We start from the raw sequence: 22,990 nt of genomic DNA, 5'->3' as shown, positions 1-22,990 counted from the left end.
TCTCATTGGCTGCAGTAGAGGCAGAATTTCACCTGCAGGGAGGGTCTGACTCTACTCCCAGTAAAGTCTATGTGAATTTTGCTGTTAACTTCAATAGGTGCCCTGTTAATCCATATCTTATTGCAGTAGAAGTTCAGCCAGGGTTAATATTACATCCTTCAAATCTTGCTGGTGCAGGTTCTGTTACAATATTAGTGGAAAAGCTCCAATGTTCTGGTTTCTCCATTGCATTTATGGTTTAGAACACAGAGAGCAGCAAGGAAAGCACATGACCAATTGAAAATAATTCTTTTGTACATTGTTTGCAGACCAGTACAATATTTGTAACCATGATGAACTGCACTTTTGTTAATAACTAACTCACTCTTTTGTTAATAAATGACATTAGAAGGGGAGAAGATCACTGAGTTGTGGGGCAGGAGGGGATAATGCTTATTACATCTTCCAGCATTAACTAACCTACCTGTGTAATGGCCCAATCCTACTCACACTGACACACAAGTGACTTTACTCAAGCCATAGGACTAACTATTTGAGTAATGTTGGTCAAGTGCGTGTTGGTTGGATCAGACTCTAAGGTAGGTAAGTAAATATATTAATCATTTTACAGATGGGGAAACTAAAAGGTTAAATTGTTAGTCCAGACCATTCAATGAATCAGTGGAAAAGCTGGATTTTAATTTCAGGAGTTCCTGTAACCTCGTCCTTTGCATTGTCCCCTAGCCCACAATACAGAGTATTTCACTTCTAGGCCATTGGTTAATAGTTGCTGAAAGCTATTGAAGTCTTTACTAGTGATAAAATAATTAGCAGTAGTTGCTGAGTGGCCTACAGAATGTTGAAATCTTTTTTCTTTCTTTTGTTCTTCTTAGAGATAGATCCACATAAGTGAAATCATCCTAATAGGCATGAGTAGTCACTTTGTCAGGGCTTGCAGGAGAAGCCATGGACTGAAAAGCCTTCATTACTCATTTCTAAGTAAACTCCTCTAATTTCTTTAGGTAATTTCTCCATGAGGGGGTTGAAGTACATTGCTGAGACAGTGCGAAGTCCTTTGCACTCCTGCTGTCTGTGCGGCACCTGTTCATTTTAAATAGAGGACTTCAGGGTCCAAGGCTGTCAGTTTGGCATCTTTCATAAGCGCTAAAATCACTTAAAAAAGAACACAAAAATAGAATAAGTGTTAACAAGTGTACCTTCCAGTGACTGCTCTGTTAAGCACTATTTGATTATAGTCATTTAAAATAATGTTGGTAGATAATAGATTTAAATGATCCAAAAATCACAGATAGCAATTGACAAAATTGCAGAAATAATTATATTTGTAATGTATCTAATGGCTTTTAATCTCTTGGTTTCATTTAACTGAATTAGCCTTTTATCTTTGATTATTCCATTCACAAGCCCAGCATACTGACAACCAATATTTTGTTGCTGTTTATTGCTATTTTTACAGGTGGTTTACTAGTCCAACCACTGTCAACGCTTTCTATAGTGCATCGACCAACCAGATCAGTGAGTACCCGACTTCTTTTTCTTCTTTAATTATTTGTTCAGAAAAGGATATGTATGAAGGCATACCTTTTCAGCTGATACCGGGAGGAGCTACAGGTGGTTGGGACCTGAAAATCAGGCCCTGTCATGAGTCAGATCGGCCACCCCCAAATTTAAACATTTTAAGTTAGTGTACACCACTGAAAATTCAAACCTAAATTCCTTCCATAATCATGCAATAATACAGCATTTTTGTACCAATGAATGTGTACAGGGGAAGGTGGTTCAGACAGTAAGGACTAAATCCTGATGTCCATCACATTTGTGCAAGTCTATTGAAGTCTATGGGCATGAATGGGAATTATAGAATGCTGCATTAGGTTTTAAATTCTTGTCTGATTTGTCTGATCTCATCTTGTAATTACAGCACAACACCTTTTAACCTAATCTTGGATTACTGGTTCCCTTGTTTTTAAAATAGTCTGGCCAGATAATTTATCTTCATCACATTTTGGTTCCAGGGTTCCTGAAATAATATGGCTGAGATTTTCAAAACTCTTTAGAGGATCTGGGTGCCCAATTCCAATTTGTTTTAATGGGAATTTTGCATCCAAATGTCTTAAGTGACATGAAAATCTCGGACTATATTTCTAAGGCTGGAGGGATGGTAGTGTTACCTTTACCTTGATACCTCTCTTCTACCTCCCAGCTGTGAGAGTTACTGGCAGCATCATCCTTTCTTTTTCTGTGGCTTCAGGCTCTGCATAGCTCTCTGGCATAACCTCTCTGCTTGGGGGGGTCCCTTACCACAGGCTTGTCGGAGTTCTCTGGTTGGCTCCCTCACCATTTTCTTAAATCTCTTTTTATCACACTACGAAATAATTCCTGAAACTAATGGCATGAATATGCCAGACTGAAGGTAGACAGGAAGTCCTGTCTAGTGGTTAAAGTAGAGTATTGGCACTTATGTCACCTGGATTGTATGCTCAGCTATTCTTGTAACTAACTTGTGCCCCTGCACAAGTCACTTAACTTCTCTGTGGCTCAGTGTACTCATTTGTAAATGGGTGCAATAATTAGGCTATTATCCTAAAAATAGCCCTCAGCATATTCTGCTCCACTTTTACTGAAAGGTCACCTCTATTAAGCAACCGATTTTTGAGTGGTCATTTAAGATCGCTAATCAGTTCTGTGATAACTACACCTCTACCTCCATATAACGCTGTCCTCAGGAGTCAAAGAATCGTACCGCGTTATAGGTGAAACCACGTTATATCGAACTTGCTTTGATCCACCGGCATGCGCAGCCCTGCCCCCCTGGAGTTCTGCTTTACTGCGTTATATCCAAATTCATGTTATATTGGGTCGCATTATATCGGGCTAGGGGTGTATCTAAAAGACATAAGAAAAATAACTGCTTTTTCCTGTTAAATAAAGAATAAACTTCCCCGGTTTTCAGATTTACAGTATAGCTAAGGTTGAAGTTTAGCAAGCACAGAGTAAAATCTGTTGCTGTTACATATACTTTATTATCAAATCCTTTCAAACTTACTGCATTATTCAGCTCTCTCAGCTGTTCTGACATAGCACATTAAAGAAAGCTATAATGAGAGGCTGGAGTTACTGATGCTGAATTTCACACTCCCTGTGTCTAACGGTATCACGAAACACAGAGCTGTCAAATGTAACCAATCAGTCATGGGTGCAGAAGCAATTGTATTTTATATTATGACTGCTGACCTTCTTGTACCGCTTGCATTTGACCTTGGGTTTTAGATAGTGCTGCTCACTGTCTTTAAGGCTGTTCTCAGGTGCCAAAGAATGTACATGGTCTGAGCTGATTTGGTTCAGAGAGAGCCCGGTATGGTATTTACCTCTGCATGGGAGGGGTCATAAGTGGATCCTTTCACTATGTGAGCTAGGGAGAGGGATACAAAGAGGTACAGTATAACATTTTTTAGATAGGAAATTTACAATGAACTACAAGCTCTTGTTGAAAGTCAGAGGGATTTGTTGAACACTGGAGGCTGGCACTCAATGCCACTATCAAACCTCCTTTAAAAGCTGATTAATTCCAGGAAAGAGCTCCACCATTATCTGGGATGGAATTTCTGAAAGTATTGAAAATAAGTTCATTCAAGAGGGCTGTACTCACTGTCTCAGAAAACTTCACTCATGAGAGCTACATCTTACCGTTTTTAGTAACCATTCATGATTAGTATCCTAGGAGCTGGGGAAAATACTAACAAACTGTGGATATGGAGTCACGTCTTTAAGCAAACTAGATTCTACTATGTTTATGTTCACTTTTAGTGTGTGACAGAAATATTTGTAGAAATGGTGAATTTTAAGTGAATGGGGGAGATTTGTTTATGAAAAGCAAGTTTTATATTAGTAAGTGATATGATTTACAGCACAAACCTAATTCTAAAAGCTAATGGGAGCTAATCCAAATAACCAATACAACTTGAATTTCAAATACTCACAACAAGCTGCTTGCAAACAGTATAGAGACAAAGGACTGTTTTGTTTTGAACAATGAATTCTGAGTAGTGAATACATTCTAAATAAGCCTAAATGTTTTATGGACAATGCATAAACATAGAAAGAAGTGAGCCTAGTCTTTTGGTAGCTACTGACAACTACTGCAATATGTCCCCTTTCTTATGCCCATCTCACTCCTTCATGCCCAGCTCTGCATTAGTGAGTGGAATACTGGTGGCCTGCTATCTCATCCAGTGCCTTTGGCAAGTCCGTTTCTCATATTGCCTATCCCTTACACGCCCACATGCCTGAAAGAATGAGCCAAAATGGCTTCTGTGGCTGCAATATATTTCACCGATATAAACACTTTTCTTTAACTACCACTGCATGTTCAAGGAAGCACTGCAAACTCCAAAAAGGCAAATTGAGTGTTTTTAATTTCATCTTGATTATTTAATTTCATCTTAGACTCATAGACTCTAGGACTGGAAGGGACCTCGAGAGGCCATCGAGTCCAGTCCACTGCCCTCATGGCAGGACCAAATACTGTCTAGACCAGCCCTAATAGACATTTATCTAACCTACTCTTAAATATCTCCAGAGATGGAGATTCCACAACTTCCCTAGGCAATCTATTCCAGTGTTTAACTACCCTGACAGTTAGGAACTTTTTCCTAATGTCCAGCCTAAATCTCCCTTGCTGCAGTTTAAGCCAATTGCTTCTTGTTCTATCATTGGAGGCTAAGGTGAACAAGTTTTCTCCCTCCTCCTGATGACACCCTTTTAGTACTGACTCATAAGGAAGAATGCCACCTACTGACTCATGAGATTTTTCTTAGTAGAATGCAGAAACATGATGATTAAAAAAATTAATGACTACATTGCGGAGAATACAGCAAAATTTGCACGAAGATGGCAATGCTATCAGCTTGGTTGAGCTTATGTACAAGTAGATTTCTATTGCCCTGCCCACATTGTCTTTATTTCACTAATATACAGTATATAGAACCCAGAACTCATTTTTCTAGTTTCTAATTCTTTCTTTTAGATAAAACAGACCTGTTGACAGTGCAAATTGTTTTCTCGAAAGAGAGGTAATCAGATATACCAGGTAAAGGAATGCAACAGTGTTCAAGCTATACAGGTTGTCAGTTATAGGCAGTATACATATTGTTATTAAAGTTACATCAAAGAATTCTTTTATCAGTTCATTCTGCTTGGTTTCTCTTTCCTTAAATAATTCACTTGTTAACTTAACTGAGGTGAATTAGATTCACCAATGCAGCCCATTTTTTTGGAAAAGTTGAAAATAGTTTCTTAACATTTGACCTCATATTGAGTATTTACTGAGTAATGTAACCCACCGATTTTGGGTAGTTTTTAATTAAGGAAGTAGATGTAAGTCATTGCCTTTATAAACAGATCCATATACCATGGTAACTGAGTATGTAGTATAGGGAATACTGCAAATGTCATGGTTTTAATTGCAATCATTGGTACAGTGCATTGACTGGCTTATCTTTTCCATAAGGAGCTTTTAAAGCTTGATCTAAAATCTATTGATGTTACTGGAAAGACTCCTATTGACTTCAATAGGCTTTAAATCCGGTCCTTATTGAATTAGGTACCTAAGTAAATCAATCAATTAAAAAAAAAAAGTCATAACAGAAAGACTTATGGCAAGCATCTACTACTATACGTCTAGCGAGGAAAGAGTTTAGCATCATTATAGCACTCAAAATACAGCATAACTCTCTGGCCTTTAAAAGACAAAAAATGGAATGTTACAACAAAGAAGAGAACAGGAAGCTTGAAATTTGGCAGGCTTAATTTCCTTAACTTGTATAAATATATAATATTTTCTATTATGTTTGAAAACTTGAGCACTTTTAATCAGCTAATTATGATTATAGACAGTGTATTTGCATGAGATGAAGCTAAATTTAGGCCTACACTGATTCATATGCTCATTAAATAAGAACATATATAGATGTATCAGATATTGAGCCCCACTATATAGGTATAAACATATGTAGATACAAGTGTCTTTTTTATTCACTTATTGGGATTTGTCAGTTCCCCAGATGTATGGTGTCAGTTAAGATGCCTCTCGCCTACAGAGAGAGCTGCCTCATTACATTTTAGAGGAAGAACCCTTTGAAAATGACAGAAAATGCCAGATAAGATGTTATATCTCCTGCTAAGTATCTTGCAAGATGTATGTGCTTGATGGGGTGCAGCAGAGGAAAGCTCTGTGGTATCTGGTGGCTAAGGAAATGCAACACACACAGTGTGCAGCGTTCATGGTCTCAGAGAAGCAACTGCAGTTTCCTCAGGAGCTCTGTTCTTTTCCTGAAGGACTGAGTTAATCAGAAGTTTACTGATGAAGGAGCAGTTTCAAAATAGTCCATTGGCTTTCTGAAGGCTAATGGGCAGAGCAGTTTTGGAATTAACATTTTTGAGCAGTGTTCTTAATTAAGAGATTCAAGTTGTTCCCATTTTCCTAATGACCAGCGGTCACTTTGATTTTAAACTACATTCACAAGCAAGACAATGAGCAATTCTCTTTTTTTTTTCCTCTTCCTTGATGCTCTTATCTACAAATGCTCAAAATAGAAGAATTTTTTCTTTGTATGTTTCTAGGGAATCCTAGATATTTCCTTTCTTTAAGAAAAATATGCAAATGTTTTTTGTAAAAACATTCTTTCCCTTTTTCCTAGGTCCTTAAGTGGCCTACCTCGCTATGTTGTCTGAGCCCTCATAAACGTTAATGCACTTACCCTCACACAACACCTATGAGAGAGGAAAGTAGTATTATCGCCATTTTCACACCTCTATGAGAGAGGGAAGTAGTAGTATTCCTGTTTTACAGGTGGGGAGAGAGATTAAGTTTCCTTCTCAAAATCAAATGGGAACTCTTTGTCAGAACTGGGAACTGAAAGTCTATTAGGTCCAGTGCCTTTGCCATTATATCCTCTTTCCTCTCTCCCTGAGAGCTGAATTTGCACCTACTTTTGAAATTAAGGTTTGCACTTATGCACAGTATGGGCCAGTTAGTCTGCCTTCCGAAGTTTAGTCTGTTTGTTCTGTGAACTCACAGGATGTATGGGGTGAAATGACCACTCTTCTTGTTCGTCTCCTTGTGTGAGATTGAAACCCTTTGACTTTTGGCCATCACTCAATCTTCTGTTCATCTATTACCAATTCTAAATGTCATAATTTGGATCTACCCTATGAAAATTTGAAAACCACGTTACAGACTTTACACATGTAAATTAAGAAATGTTGAACCCAATTCTGAACAAAATATACATCTTAGGGATCACCTTGTTATTTATCACCTATCGCTAGTATCTATGTGCTGGGATTACTATGCGGTCAGAATCTGTTTTAAATATGCCCGTGCAGTTAGTGGTAAATGTGGATGAATGGATGAGATTTGGAAAGTGGTTTTGCTAACACAGTTTAGAAGACCCAGTGCTACCCAATCAAATATTTTACAAGATAAATCTTACAGCATTTGAAACCAGAGTTGGAGCTGAATCTAAAATTCCCCATGCTCCTGTGGGTCATCTTTGCTGCTCTGGTTCAGGCTCATCACCAGTTAGAATAATGTAAAATGTGTTATTTTTTGCATAGTTTCAGTGCATTAGGAGGTGGAACCTGGAATTTAAAGTGTTACTTTAATTGTGGGGATTTTGCAGTGGTACCGTGGTTTAAAAAAAAAAAGTGGGTAAACTAATTAAACTAAATTCCACACTTCCCAAATGGGAAGTGGGCAAACTCTGTTTACTTGTGTTTCCTCTCAAGTATGTGACTGGGATTTTGGTTTTGTTCAAATCAAAATTCAATGGAGCAAACCAACGTGGTAGATTTGGAAGATGTTTGCATGAAGCCAAGTGGTGTTAAACTATTTCCTTTCACAGTCTTCTAGTTGAAAATGAGCAAATCAAATTACTTGTGCTTATTTGGGCAAGTAACTTCATCTTCCTGTGCCTCAGTTTGTTTATCTATGAAATGTGAATAATACTTACCTCTCTTACAAATATGTTAATTAATTAATGCTGATGATTTAGTTTATACATACATGTAAAGCACTCAGAGAAGACCACTGCTATAAAGGTGGAAAATGCTGTATTTTAAAACTTGAAATGTACATCAACAAACTACACATCCCCTTCTTAGGGATGCAGGTTGAGTGTTGATATGTGAGTCAAGTTTCCTTCAGTGAAGTTAAAAGTAGTCCTGTGCAGGTCAAGGATGTCAATTAGAATTTTAAACTCAGAATAAATTCAGAGCTAAACATTTTAAAAGCCGGACAGGTACATTCAATTGCCTGCAAAGCTGTAAAAAAAATATTGCATTTTGGTAGCATATTCTAAACAAGTGGAGGGTTCAGTAGATACATAATGGAAGGGCAGTAGAAGCAGCAAAAGCAAATATTTTTAAAGGTGGATCTGTAGGGCACCTTCACCCATAAACATTTTGAAAGAAAAAAATAACAAAAACAACCAGAAAGTGAATCATTTTTCACAACCAGGAAAAGGAAAATGTCTTGTCCAAATAAGTGGTATTTTTATTCCTAAATTAAGACAATGATGTGAGAGGAAAATCTGCAAAATTCAGGTGCAATCCTGTAAACATATATGCATATGAGTGTCAAAGCCTGGCCTAGTCTCCCTGTCTGGACAGATACCCATCTGTTGTGAATGGACCCAACCTCTGGATGCCATGTGCTCCTGAGCCAAATAGGTCAGGCAGAACCGAATTGTTGTTTGTAGATCTGGGTCTCTAAGCACATTCCCAGGTGCAGGGCCCAGTTTCTGAGATGTGGAGCTTCCCAGCTAAGCTGTCTTAGACCTCCTAATCAGTGCCTCAACTCTCTCGAGCCCTCCTGTTGCTATACATGTTTCTTCAGAATTCCATCTCACTGTGTGGGTGCTCTGAACTCAGTTAACCTTCTTAAGGACAACGTAGCAGGCAGGCAAGGAACACAGGCTTATCAAATGAATTTCTTAACCACAGCCACATTTACAGTTAAGAAAGTACTAGAGAGTTACAGTTCTTTGCAAAATAAGTAACAGTCCTGAGACACACCCTCCCCATGACTGATCTTATCCTTCCTGTGAGTCTGAGGGCTGGTCAGCATTTCACATGAGGCAGTGTCTCTCCTACCATCTTTTACTGTCTCTCACTGGTTTTCTGGTATGTGATGGTGGACAGCTCTCTTCTTCTGAAAGCAGCCCACCCCTTACATATAGTCTCTGATTCTGTTTTGCCTTGTGACCAGACTGGGAAATTCTAACCCCAAGTCATGCAAGTCCCCATGAAGAAAAGCGTTGTTCCCTGTGTTGGGCCAGTGACTGAGACTCATTCAGAGTTGGTGGCCCTTGAAGGCTCTCCCACTGTAGTCCTCTCTGAGATGTTCCACACCCTATCCTGGAGGGGTAGTGTCTGGACTGTTCTTGTCAGGGTCAGGCTGGCTTTCCAACACAAAATGGCAGTTAGCACATTAAAATGGATAACAGGATATAAAAATGGAAGTCACAAAACAAAATCAAGTTCACAGTTTGATACATACGTATCTCACTTGGTCACGGTGAGTTACTTTACTCACACAAATAGACTTATTAAATCGATGGAGCTACTCATATGATCAACATTACTCACACCACAATAATATTTATAGAATTGGGCCCTTGGACTCTGAGGGCTACTGTGCCAACGAGTGCATCTATACAAGACAGTAAAGGGACGATTTGGAGCCCTGCGTGGGCTACCTGCATGTTACAACATGGAGGAGACCAGATTGCAAGGTTCCACAGTCCAGTCTGGAGAATTTTCTATTGACTTCAAAAGGTTTGGATCAGATCCTAACAGAATGTGTGATTTGTCACTGCCTAAACTCATTTCTGAAGAAGCTTTGTAGGCGGGACCTATTCTAATGATGATACCTAACACTTACATAGGGCTTTTCATCTTTAGATCTCAAAATACCTTACAAAAGAGCTCAGTATCATTATCCTCATTTTATGGATGGGAAAATGAGGCACAGGAAGTAAAATTACTTGCTGAAGTCCACCCAGTAGCCTAGTGGCAGAGCCAGGAATACAGCCCACATCTCCTGAGTCCCCATCCAGCGGTCTGTCCACTAAGAGTAAAGATTTAAAAGGATACTTGAGAATGCCATTAATATGAGATGTATGACAATACACATGGTGAATATGAATGCTTACTCTTCTAGTTGTGATGCAAGATCAGGAAATCCTTGGTAACTAGTGTAATTTATATTTTTACAGCACAAAAATAAAGAGTCTGAACATGATCTGAACAACAGAAGAGCATCCAGGGAATGATAAAAACCCAGAGTATAAGTTTTACAAAAAGTTGCTTTTCATAAATCAATTGCAAACAGGTGGCTATGGCAGCAAGGGAGCAAGAGCAGGCAGGCAGCAGATGGGCAGGCCAGGAGGGCATACCACTTGCTGCATCACTTGACATGAATTACACTCAGTATGTTCTTTTAAAAGACTCTGGGAGGATAATAATGAAATCTTGTCTCACATTTACCTTCGCTGTGCAAAATTCCGTGCTCTGCTTATAAATAATAAAAGACCTAAAATCTTATTATCTTTTTTGTTTTGATTTTAAAGTTCATGTGGTTTTTATGTTAGAGGCCGTAACTTTCTTTGGCAATCAGAATATGGTGGAAAAGTTAGAAATTGCAATGAACCAGTCCAAGAAACATCATTGTCATAGCCACTTTATATAGGCTTAAGATACTCTAAAAAAGAAAAATGGAGATATAGGCCAAGTCTTTTCAAAAGGCTGCTCCTGAAGCTATATACCTAACTCTATATCTAAGCACATACATGGCTTGATTTTTCACCCCATTTTGAAAAATTTGGCCAGAGAGTCTCAAGCTTGTGTAGTGGTGCAGCAGCTGTTAACCAGTTGGTATGTTTAACCCCAGATAAGGGAGAACTTCAGCAGCAGGGAATTGACTTCTGTATATGTACTGAAATGTAGTTTAGTGGTTAGAAATGGGCCTGGGATTTGTGGGTTCTAGGTACTATTCCTGTCTGTGTGTGATCTTGGGTAAATCACTCACTGGAGTGTCAGCACTGATAACCTTTCAACTGCAGATTATTTTACCAGTAACTTCCAACTGATGCACTTATTGGGTATGGTTGGATGTTCCTATCAAGCCTTGATAATCTGTGATCCTGATTCAACAAGTTGGTTAAGCATATCGCTTACTTTAAACAAGTCACTGATTTTAATGAGACTATTCATGTGGTTAAAAATAGGAACGTGCTTAATTACCTTGCAGAATTGGGGCTCCAGTAGCCTGGGGAGCAAGTTCTTTTTTTTGTTTTTTTGGCATTTTGTCTGATACTCTTGCCCTTCTGTATGTATTGTCAAGAGCTCAGAGGCCAGAGAAGTGGCTCTGTCCCTTTGCATGGGAAGACCAGTGCAGCCAGCAATCTATGTAGCCCAAAATCCAGTGAGAAAGCACAAGGGAAGTTCTGCTTGTCTAGATGTCTAACATACAACAACAAACTGTCTCAGGTCATAGTGCAACATCCTGTTGCCACGGCATTGTGAACAAGGAGGATCTATGGTCTGTTTGGAAGTCCCACAGGCGAATTATCAGCACACTACTTTGAAGTTGTTCAAGAACTGCCCTGCAGAACCCTCTTTAAAACCCACTTGTGGCTTCATTGTTCAGCAGAACTGAATTTGCTTCTAACTTTTCTATTTTGACGATTACAGGATTCCCAGCAGGAGAACTCCAAAAGCCTTTCTTTTGGGGGACAGAATATCCTAGGTAAGTAAGAAAGGAGAACTATAGTAAGTAGGCAATAAGTAAGAGTTGCAAAAATAAGTTCTTGTGTGAAATGAAAGGAAGCACAAGTGAAAGAGTATATTGATACAGCAGCCCAAAACAACATGTACAGTAGAAATGTATAATCGTGGCATGAAGAAACTGGCAGTGGAAGAGCCCTTTGGGATAAGTGTCCTTCTGCTGCAGGCTGCTTTTTCTATTGAAAAATCAGGTTGATCTGAACAGCTGCTGCCTTGTGAGATACCTGTTTTTACCTTGGGAAACTGGATATCTCTGTGTTGTTTAAACTGAGGATTAATTGCTTTGAGGAATTTGTAAATAATTGTGTGTGTGTGCAGGGTGTTTAGATTCTGTAGTGAGCAGAAGAGAGCAGCGTGTGCATGAAGTCTATTAAAAGAGAACCATAAATAATGGAAACAAAACTTTCATCTGCACTGAATGCTGCCCTGCCCCAGCTAAGAGGCTGCTCCAAAGCCTGCTGAAGCGAATGGCAGCATTTCCATGGACTTCAGTGAGTTTTGGATTGGATCCACAAAAGGAACGTAGGAGTTATGAGGCTCAGCACTACAAGGCCTAACTTTTAGGCAGGCCGGCTCCAGTGATTTTGCCGCCCCAAGCAGCAAAAAAAAAACCAACAAAAAAACCCCATGATTGGGAGCAGCTCTACCGCTGCCGCTTCACTCTTCGGTGGCAATTTGGCAGCCAGTCCTTCCCTCTGAGAGGGACTGAGGGACCCGCCACCAAATTACCACCAAAGAGCCGGACATACCGCCCCAAGCAGCTGCTTGCTGCGCTGGTGCCTGGAGCCGGCCCTGCTTTTAGGTGCCTAGAAAATCACAGAAACACACTGCAATTCACAGAGCCTGAGTTAGGCCCATAGGCTTTCTATACAATTAATGGGAAAAGATAGGCGCCTAGGAATGGGATCCACAAAAGTCAGCATGTTAGGTGGGGAGCCCCCCTAAACTAGCCAATGGGAGATGCTGGTGAGAAGGGAGTTAGGAGTGCTGGAGTTAGGTGCCTAAGTCTGGACTGCAGGATATACTCTGCTTCTAATCTACAGCTGGGAACTCCTCTCCTGGAATCAGACATCTTAGGCGCCTAAGTACCTTTGTGGATATGGGCCAGAGTGCTTGATGTCCCTCTTAGGGCCTCATCAAGGTGATAGATATCCTCAGGATATAGACTTTAGCACATGCTTGACTTTAAGCAGGTGAGCAGTTCCATTTGAGCCTTGGTTAGTATGTGCTGCTATAGGAGGAAAGATTTCAGGTCACCTTTAATCATGCTAAGTGAAAAGTCCCTACGTCCATGCAATTCAATATTTTCATACTTGGGGAGGGACAAGAGAATAAGAAGACCCCGACCACAGTTTCAGTAAGCTATCAAATGAGACCCATTACTACTGACAAGTGTCCTTAATAAATTCCATTGTTTACCTTTAAACATATGTTGTATTTGTTATATTTCAATTGGGATGAGTGCTTCTCTAAATAGGAATTTTGGCAGTAAATATAACGATATGCATTAAACTTAGGAACAAATAAATTCATGTTCAAGATTAATTCTTATGAGCCAAGTGACTTTCTTGTGGTGCAGTAATTGGACAGGACCTCCCTTTATTCCTAGTTAACTCCTTTTTATACTATGCTTATTTCAGTGTGGTCAATTCCAGTTTTGTTCTCTGAGATGATTTCTTGGTACCCTGATCTCCTGTCGAAGTGCTGAAATTGTGGCTCTTTCAAACATTTATGCCTCACATATTTCTCTTCTTTAAATGTTACTCTAACTTATACAAGTTGTTTTCACTCTCATACTCATCAGAATTTAGTAAACAAATGAATCTGTTCTATGTCAAACGGATTGGCTTATTCTAGATCTTTTGTCAGTCCATATAATAGAGATCATACATGAGTACTAGAATCAGAAAAAAATCAAGTAATAAATACCAGCACTTGCAGAAAGATGTATCCTGCCAATATTTATTCACTGATCGCTATTAGGGTTCCAGCTCCAATACAACCTCAATTAAAATCAACTCTCCCTATCTGCATAATTGGAAGCTACATTATTAGGCTACGTATGTGTATATCAAATACAATGTGATTATTAAGCTCCATCATTCCTAGTTAGGAGTTTGTAATGTCAGTGGCATTGCAAACAGAGTGACAGAAAATTACTTGAATTAGTTTTTGTAATTACAGACTTTTTTTGATAGTTGAATTTTCACAAATAAATGTTGCTGATAATGTTAAAAGGCAATAATCTTATTACAAACCCACTGGGTTGATTTTAATGATTTTTGGATAGCAGCATTCCTAATGTTATCCATCAAAAATCAAACAATGTCTATTTTTTTCTGAGTGACATGACTATTGTTTACCTACATTGTCTAAAGTTGATTTTGGTTTAAATTTGATGTTAACACCTGCAGAGCTCCCAGGACAGGTAAGAGAGGGTTCTCAACCTAGAAAAAAGTATCTTGATCCTTTACTATAAACATTAGCAACAACTGGAAACTTTTCTACAGAAGCCTTCCTCATGCTGCTAATATGAGTGCAGCTGATATTTTTGCCGTTTTGTTTTTTCATACTTCTCTGGCTTCAGAAGGCTTTATGACTTTAGATATGGAAAACAAGCCTCATATTGTGCATTCCTAGGCGCCTATCTACAGATAATTGTCATTATACAAAATTACAAATTTGTCACACAATGGGATGATATTTCTATTGTCCAACTGTATAACTTTAACCAAAGCTCTTTAACGAAGGTTTGAGATGATAGAAAACCCAGCAGGAAACATCTTCTCACAGACAAGTTACCCTTCAGGAAAAAAAACAACAAAGGGAAGAATTGTCATGGGTGGAGGGGATTAAATCATAAACACATTTTTGGGTATAACTAAGATGAGCAATTAGTATATGATGGCTCATTATGTCCAGTAATAATATGTTACTTCAAACCCTTTGCCTTTTCCTGTTCCTATACCATGTGTTATTAAAACACTGATATACACTACGTTGATGTATGGCATTTCTGTAACGTGTGACGTATGTAATGTTCCAGAAGACTAACTTAGCAAATACAAGATGTGTTTCATGAATACCTCTTTTGAATGCAGGCTTTAGACAAGTAAACCGGGAAGCATGAATGAAAGTAATCTTTTCCCCTCACCATAGAAGAAGATCAGAAAATTGAAAACAAAAAATATACTCTACAAACAAACCAGGAAGATGTCAATTATTGTCTGCCAGGAACATGAAATGATTGTCTCCTTTCTGGCTCTTCAGTGCATTAGATCTGATTGTAGATAATCTCTTATTTCTGCACAGGTGAAGGGGAAATAGGATAATACCTCTTTTGAAAACAATGGGAATCTAGTTAATGTTTCACACATTAAATGACATGCAATTGCATGCTTGTCTATCACATACTCAGAGAAGTGTGATTAGAGATGGCATCTCAAATCACTTTTAATCTTTGATCTGTGCTTTTCTTTAACTACATTATCAGAATAATTTTACTCTTAACACTATCCAGTTCCCAGTTAGAAAATAAATGCTGCACTCAGTTGGAAGCCCCCCCCCTTTTTTTGGTGAGTCCTGATGAGGATATAAGATATTTGTATAGAAAATCTAGCCACCTCAGAGATGACAATGATGCCTTTAAGATTTTATTTTTACCCTTCTTTAATAAACAAGACTTTTCATGGTCCATCATTCAATATCAGAAACTTTGAGAGGCACTTCATGGATGTAGTTTTTAGATACAAAAAATCTTTTCTGAAATGGAAACCTGTTCTATCCTCTATCTCATCTGCTTTGATGTTCATATGCATGCATCTATCATGAGGTGAAACTGCTCTTTTGTGTTATAGGTCTTTAAGTTATGGTGCCATTGGGGTAATTGTTGGGCATGAGTTTACCCATGGATTTGATAATAATGGTGAGTAATTGTCCACATTTACATTGATCTTCTTTTTGGTTTGTTGAATTAAAAAAAAGGATGCATAGGAGTAGTTTTAGGTGTACATTTTTTTCAAGAATGATAAGATGTGTCAAGAGAAGCATAAGATTGTAAAAAGAATGGTTTAGTTTTGCATGGATTCCTTCTAAAGTTGGGCCAATAGGGATTTTTTATGAGTGAGTATTTTCCTCTGGTCTGAAACAGAACAAAACCAAAAATAATAGAGACTATCCAATAAAATGAAATTCTGAAAAAAAGATGTTTTGGGCTAGCTGAAACATTTTATTTGGATAAAATCAAAACCTTTTCATTCTGATTTTTGCTTTAAAAATTAATTTACATAATACCAAATTTTAAAAAGCAAAAAGTAATTTAAAAGTGGAAAATCAAAATGTTCTATTCAGAAAGTGATCAACATTTTTCCATTTTTTCTTTTGGAACACATTCTCCTTTAAATTGACAACTTCTGCAAAATGTTTTGCTTTTGTGAAATTGGCATTTTCTGATGGAAAATAGTTCTATCAGAAAGTTTCTGACCAACTCTAGTTTCTTCCACTGCTGCAATAGATATAACAATTAATAGACTTATGTCTTTATCTTCTCATTGTCATATTAGTTATGTGATACAGAAGTCTGTAGAAAATTATGGCAACGTATAAGACACAGTTTATGGCAGTGTATTGTAAGGTATTGATCTGACTGGTCTGTGGTTTGACTGGCTGATTTCTCTGAGTATATCCACACTGCAATTAAAACACAGTGCCAGGTGACTCTGGCTCACAGGGCTCAGGCTAAGGAGCTGTTTAATTGCTGTGGAGACATTTGGGCTCGGACGGGAGCCTGGGGTCTGGGAAGCTGCAAGGTGGAAAGGTCTCAGAGCTCAGGCTGCAGCCTAAGCCAAAACGTCTACTTCACAATTAAGCAGCCCCTTAGCCAGAGCCCGAGTCAGCTGACACAGTCCAGCCACAGGTGTCTAATTGCAGTGTAGACATAGTGTATGTCATGAGGCTTTAGACAAGTAAAGCGGGAAGCATGAAGCATAGTATCCATTTTATAATATAACAATGATGTGCCTGTTTGCAGAATCACAATTATATGGTCTGAGGATGAAAAATAACCACAATTAGCTTTTACTGGAAAGTTCATATTTCTATAATATTGTATAATTCTGCTATGTCATTGACCTCACTTGTGTGATAAAATTTGTTATAAAAATGGGAGCTGAGACACTGGATGAAGTAGAGGCCCCACTGATAAAAATGGGAGCTTTGCCATTGACTTCAGTGGGGGCAGGATTTCATCCAGTGATTAAGTCCATTTTAAACAAAAATATAAAATAAAAATATAGGATGTGGCACCAAAAAAAAGCCATTGTTAGTCAAAAATTGGTGACTAATCTTGTCACCCTTTTTGTCTCTCAACATCTTAATGTCAGTTGTTTTGATCCTTCTGAGTTCTGAAGTCTAATAATTTACATGAAGAATAATTTAGAACAACTATGATTTTTATGCTGTTAAATATCAGGAGGCAGCTGTGTTAGTCTGTATCCACAAAAACAACAGGTAGTCCGGTGGCACCTTAAAGACTTATTTTGGCATAAACTTTCGTGGGTAAAAAACCTCACTTCTTCAGAGTTTATGCCCAAATAAATCTGTTAGTCTTAAAGTGCCACCAGACTCCTTGTTGTTTTTATGTTGTTAAAGTAATTTTTCTCTGAAAAATGTAAACTCTTTCTCAGCAAGTCATATCCTTGTGTAAACTCAGAGTCATATTTGAATACTTTAGTTACGAACTAAGTTTTTCTGCTTTTATTCTTATTCACACTGCACAGTCAAGGTAGTTTGGGGAGTAGGTGCTGGATTCCATTCTAGCTCACAGGTCATTACATGAATTGTCTATTATGGTCTAACTGCAGTGTTAAATTCTGCCCTCGGTACTCTTGTGAAATCCCTTATTCTTCAATTTCCAGCTATATAAATTCATCCTGGGATCTTAGAGTCAATCTGTGTTATTCGAAAAAGACTCTCTAGGCTATATTCTCAGTCACATATGTGCAACCCCATTGGCTAGGATGGCTGCTGCAGAGTGATGTACAGGTGTTAGCACTGTAAAAATAGTGCCATTTTAGAGGAAGAAGCCAAAGCAGAGAATGTAACCTGAGTCTCTCTCAGAACAATTACATGCAAAACAAAGTACACAGCCACAATGTTAGGCAAACTACGAAGACTATAACTACATACCCTCTTGGGTTGAATCTTCCTTTTCCCTATCAAGTGAATGATATGTCTAATGTTGCATCTTTTTGAGATTCACTCATTTAGCGTCATTCATTGGCTAGCATGACCACAGGAATTGGGTTTCTGCAGTACTACCTTTAGCTGAGGGACAAGAATCAGAAAATCTAGTGAATTAAGCAGAATAAGCAAGTGTGGACAAACTGATGTGAAGCAATACATCCTTTTTACTACTCTCACTTCTTGTATTTGTGTCCATGAGATGCTACAAATACTGCAAAAAGTATATTTTTCTCAAAAATGTCTTTTGGTTTTTAGGTCGTAAGTATGACAAGAATGGGAATTTAGACCCCTGGTGGTCCACTGAGTCTGAAGAAAAATTCAAAGAGAAGACAAAATGCATGATTAACCAGTACGATAATTATTATTGGAAGAGAGCTGGCCTAAATGTATGTAACATGCCAGTGGCTGAAGTCCCTGATAGTTTACTTATTGTTTCATGACTACCAACCTGTTGGAATGCTACAAGTGTATGGGCTATTCATAACAAATGCTTTGAGATGAAGTGAGCACATTTGTTTAATTTAACTTGTTTGTCAAACTATTAGCTAAAACAAATTACAACAACAGACTCTTTGTTGAGAGGGTTAAACTGCTTCTCATAGTGAGGTCAACAGTGGAGGCAGTGTGAGTGGGTGAAGCCAAGCAGCAGGAGTAGCGGTGTCAGCACAGAACAGTGTTTGGGACTGGGTAGTGGCAGCTACCATTTTTTTAAAAGAAGAAACTGATAATGTGTTTTAGATCCATTTAGCAATCCCACCCAATAAATCAGAAAATAAATAACATTATAACGTGGAGACACAAGCTACAGCTTATTTCCCATTCAACTCTTGCTATTTTTTCCATGTACATGTGGACATGTTGCAGATCAAATGAATCAAATACTAAACAATCATTCACAGCAAATGCCCGGTTGAAAAAAGAAATAGAAATAGAAATGAAATGTGTGTATTAGCTATCAGAAGCATGGGCTCCTCTGAATATGTACAGGTTTAAACTGTAAGTTTCTTGAATGAGGCATAAATAGGGACTCTGGGTATGGAATTCTGGCCCCACTGATATAATTTGCAGAACTCTCATTGACTTCTATGGGGCCAGGATTTTAACCTCATTTTTACAGTTAAATCAATATCCTTAAAACCCAATTTCTACCCCCTGTATTCACATTTCAAAAGCAGAATTAACTCACCTGCTCTTGCACCTCCTCATAATAAGCTGTTAAAGATATTGTTAGTTGTTCATCAGCTGAGTGATGCTGATGTGCCACTGACCACTTAGCAATCCAATGGGTCAAGTTTGCAGTGCTGGATATCAGCCAATTTATCAGTAAATTACCTCCGGCTGTTTGTTAAGCATCTCCGCTGCCACCATCATCACCACAAGAGAAGTATCACTTAAGACACAGAAGATGTTGTGGAGGAGCTGCTGGAACTCTCACACTCATTCCATGCTGATGCTATTGGCCAATCCATCAGTCTTTTGCTTTCTGGAGGTGCTGAGTGTGGTTAGGAGGATTTGGACCCTCCGCATCCATGAAGTTGTAGGAACTGCTGCTAGTGCAGTCATGTCATCTACAGGACTTCACTGAGGTGGAGATATTTAGTTCTTCCTTTCCTGTGAAGCACAGAGTCCTTTTTGTTATGTGTCAGGGTGTGCGCATACACAGAGGGAGACAAAGCAGGCTGCTCCTAAGGCAGAGGCACAACTCTCCCAACTTGTCCTAGGCTAGCTTTTTCCTGACTAACTGCTGCTCCCAGATTACACACTTCCCTATGGAGTCCCCAAGCATGCAAGCAGGAACAGGAAACTCTTTTTCCCAACTCATAAGGTGATAGTTTGCATTCCAGCACAGTCTTCTGTACAACACAATTTTGAACACCTTTTTTTTGTGGGGGGAGGAGAGGGAAAGGAAATCTGATGTTTTCTCCTCTTTTATTGGAGCTTCTGTTTGAAGGGATGGACATCCAAAGATCTCTTTCTTTCCTGTATATTTTACATCTTTAGCACTGATATGTTATGCAGTTTATCAATATCGGATCAGTTTACTTTTATCAGGTATCTTTTCCTCCCCAACTCCTCTTTCAATTTGAAATGAAAAGGTCTTCAAAAAGGTGCTTAATGAAAGAAGTAGATATGGAAATAGATATAGTTTCAGACTTTGCCAACACTAAAGAGCTCTGGGGTTAAGAAATTCACTTGTTCTCCCATCACTATCATGATCCCTTTTAGCCACAGCAGTTTTAGCAATCTGATCCAGAATCCATTGAAGTCAATGGAAAGACTCCCATTCTCTCCAAAGGCCTTTGACTAGACCATTGTGCCACTGAAATTTAGGACAGGACAAATTATCAAACTGTTGCTTCATACCACTTTATCAGCTGTTGGTTTGGAATCATATTTTAATTAATTTGATACTAAACTTGATCCTGTGGTTCTTAACACGTCTATTTTAGTATAAAAAGTTGGAGGAAAAAAATAATGAATTACCAATTCAATCTGATAATTCAAAAACTCTTATAGGTCTGATGATAATAGATAGTGCTCTACTCCACAGAAAACATGAGGTTCTTTCAAATGATATTAAATGTTGTAATATCAGGATATTGGGTTTATCAGCATTTAGATGACACCGATTTTTGTAACATGATTTTTTTATGGTTGCTGGAAGCAATATTAGAAAAAAGAACTTGAACTAACTTTCTAGATTTGTAAAAAGCATTTTGTACACTACCCATTTCAATTCTCTCCTTGACATCTACTTTTAATTTTACTGTTTTATGTTATACTTTGAAAGTTACTGCCACTCCAGTAGTAGATAAAGTTATGTGGAGAAATAAATGTAATTTGTCAAATAAGATTAAAACTCTGCAAATTCCCAGATCTAACTAGAGCAGCACAGACATGGATGGAAAAAATATTGATACTCAAATCAAATTTCATAGACCAGATTCTTAGATGCATTGTTTCTGCTTCATGCCACTTTGCCTTTGGGATCTAACCCTAGAGCCAGAGTAACTGCCCCCAGGAGAATACAGAGATGGTATGAGTATAGGTTTGACTTTTCGCATTGGAAAGCAATTTTCATCAGAGCTATTCATTTACACTAGCTGAGGATTTGGCCTATAACCTCTATTTGATTTTTTCCTGTCTGTATATACAGGTTGGCCTTGAAATGCAGTTTAGGAGCAGATCAAATGAATTATGTTCTTCCTTTCTGCCAGGTAAAAGGGAAGAGGACTTTGGCAGAAAACATTGCAGACAATGGAGGTTTGCGAGAGGCTTTCAGGGTAGGTGTAAGATTCCCAATGGTGATGCAAGAGCATGCGTACCAACCTCAGGGAGCAGACTGTTAAAAACCAAGGCACAATCCCTTAATTGCTTGTGAGTTCTAAACTTGGATCTCACTAACCAACTGCACCAAGTGCAAGCTTCTCAGGCACTTTAACAGCCTTAACATGGAGTCACAAACCATCTCTTTGGATACTCGGTCTGTCTCACTAGCCAGGTGAGTGTCTCTCTATGAGAGATGGCCTCTTACACCAAGAATCACAGCAATATTCAGGTTAATCCTAATCCCAAAGAGCCAGTCACTTACCCCATGTCAATTGCTCTTTGGGTTTCACACCAAGATAATGCTTGTAGCCAATCCTATAGTAAACTATTGGAAGATTAAATAAATAGGGAAAGGGAAAATAGGGAATTGTTTACAAGGTTAAAGCAAGCAATAGAGACACATGAATTATTACATTCTCAGATTTCAAGAAGATAACATAGGCTGCTATAATCAACAAGCTTTATTTTACTTTTGGGGTAACCCCAGATTAAGCAGCTAAGGATCTTTTGCTTATGTGTAGAAACACCTTCCACTCCCTAACCACAAGTCCAAACAACAGAGATACCTAGTTCCTTTTAGTTGTTTTTTAAAAATTCCTCTCCGGTCATGTGCTCTGAGCTGAAAAACTCAGCTGATGGGAGGAGTCCACTTGCATAACTCATCGTCTCGGGGAGAAGAGCAGAACAATAATAAGAATCTTTAGTCCTTTTGCTGGCAACTCCTCAGTCCAGATGTGGGGAGTTTCCAGTTGTAAAATCCACCCAATCTAGTATCAATGGGCCTCCTCTTTTTGGAGGGGCATAACCATTTCTGTAGAAGAGCAGGTCTTCAAACTAATTAATGTCCGTCTCCTGTATGGCAATTCATACAGTCCCAGAGGCTCACAATAACCACTCACATATTACATTACAATATGGAACACAGATATTACAAATAAGATTAATTCATTCAGCAATTCACAAGCATTTGATAGAGACTAAACGCTCTCATAATTCGAACACCTGTTTTATCAACATTAATCCAGACAAATTCCAGCTATGTATCTGTAAGTGTCCAGCTGAGACATGGGGACTTTGGCATGAGCTGGCACCTGGCATGCCAGTGTGAGAGTGGGCGGCTGTTTTATTTCTTTGTGCTCAGGGAAAAAAAATTGAAACACAGTATTGTAAAAACTGCTGTTGAGTTCTGTATCTACTGAACAGTCCTCACTGTACCTCTCTAATCAGGCCTATAGGAAATGGATTGAAGACAAGAGGAAAGGAGTAGAGGAGGCTTTGTTACCAGGCATTGAATTCACCCACAATCAGCTCTTCTTTCTCAGTTACGCTCATGTGAGTACCAGAAAATGCATTTTCAAGTTGATGTATCCACTAGATTGCTCTACAGTCTGCTTGGTTTAAAAGCAACACCCCCACCCTCCCCAACCTTTTCTCCAAAACAAGAGATTTTAATGGGTTGAATAAAGACTCCTTTTTCTAAACTTACTAATTTTTTTCTCCTTCTCCCACTGTATCCTCTCAAGGACCTCACTTATCTTTCTTCTCTTCCCCAAAATTTGTGCCCCCTTTT

The 22,990-nt window shown here is 38.5% G+C and overlaps 1 protein-coding gene across 1 annotated transcript in view; it reads left to right on the top strand.

Annotated features, from left to right (window-relative positions):
• Positions 1-22,990, top strand: part of PHEX (phosphate regulating endopeptidase X-linked) — a 147,019-nt gene that overhangs the window by 112,202 nt on the left and 11,827 nt on the right. The window contains exons 15-20 of the mRNA XM_050936533.1: positions 1,457-1,515; positions 11,755-11,809; positions 15,705-15,772; positions 18,346-18,476; positions 21,309-21,374; positions 22,648-22,752. Of these exons, the coding sequence (XP_050792490.1) occupies positions 1,457-1,515; positions 11,755-11,809; positions 15,705-15,772; positions 18,346-18,476; positions 21,309-21,374; positions 22,648-22,752 (484 nt within the window). The remainder of the gene's footprint in view (positions 1-1,456; positions 1,516-11,754; positions 11,810-15,704; positions 15,773-18,345; positions 18,477-21,308; positions 21,375-22,647; positions 22,753-22,990) is intronic.

The sequence above is a fragment of the Gopherus flavomarginatus genome, chromosome 1 (genome assembly GCF_025201925.1).
Source record: "Gopherus flavomarginatus isolate rGopFla2 chromosome 1, rGopFla2.mat.asm, whole genome shotgun sequence".
NCBI classification, from domain to species: domain Eukaryota; kingdom Metazoa; phylum Chordata; order Testudines; family Testudinidae; genus Gopherus; species Gopherus flavomarginatus.
The sequence above is the reverse complement of the archived record's forward strand: the minus strand, read 5'-3'. Positions and strand labels throughout refer to the sequence as shown.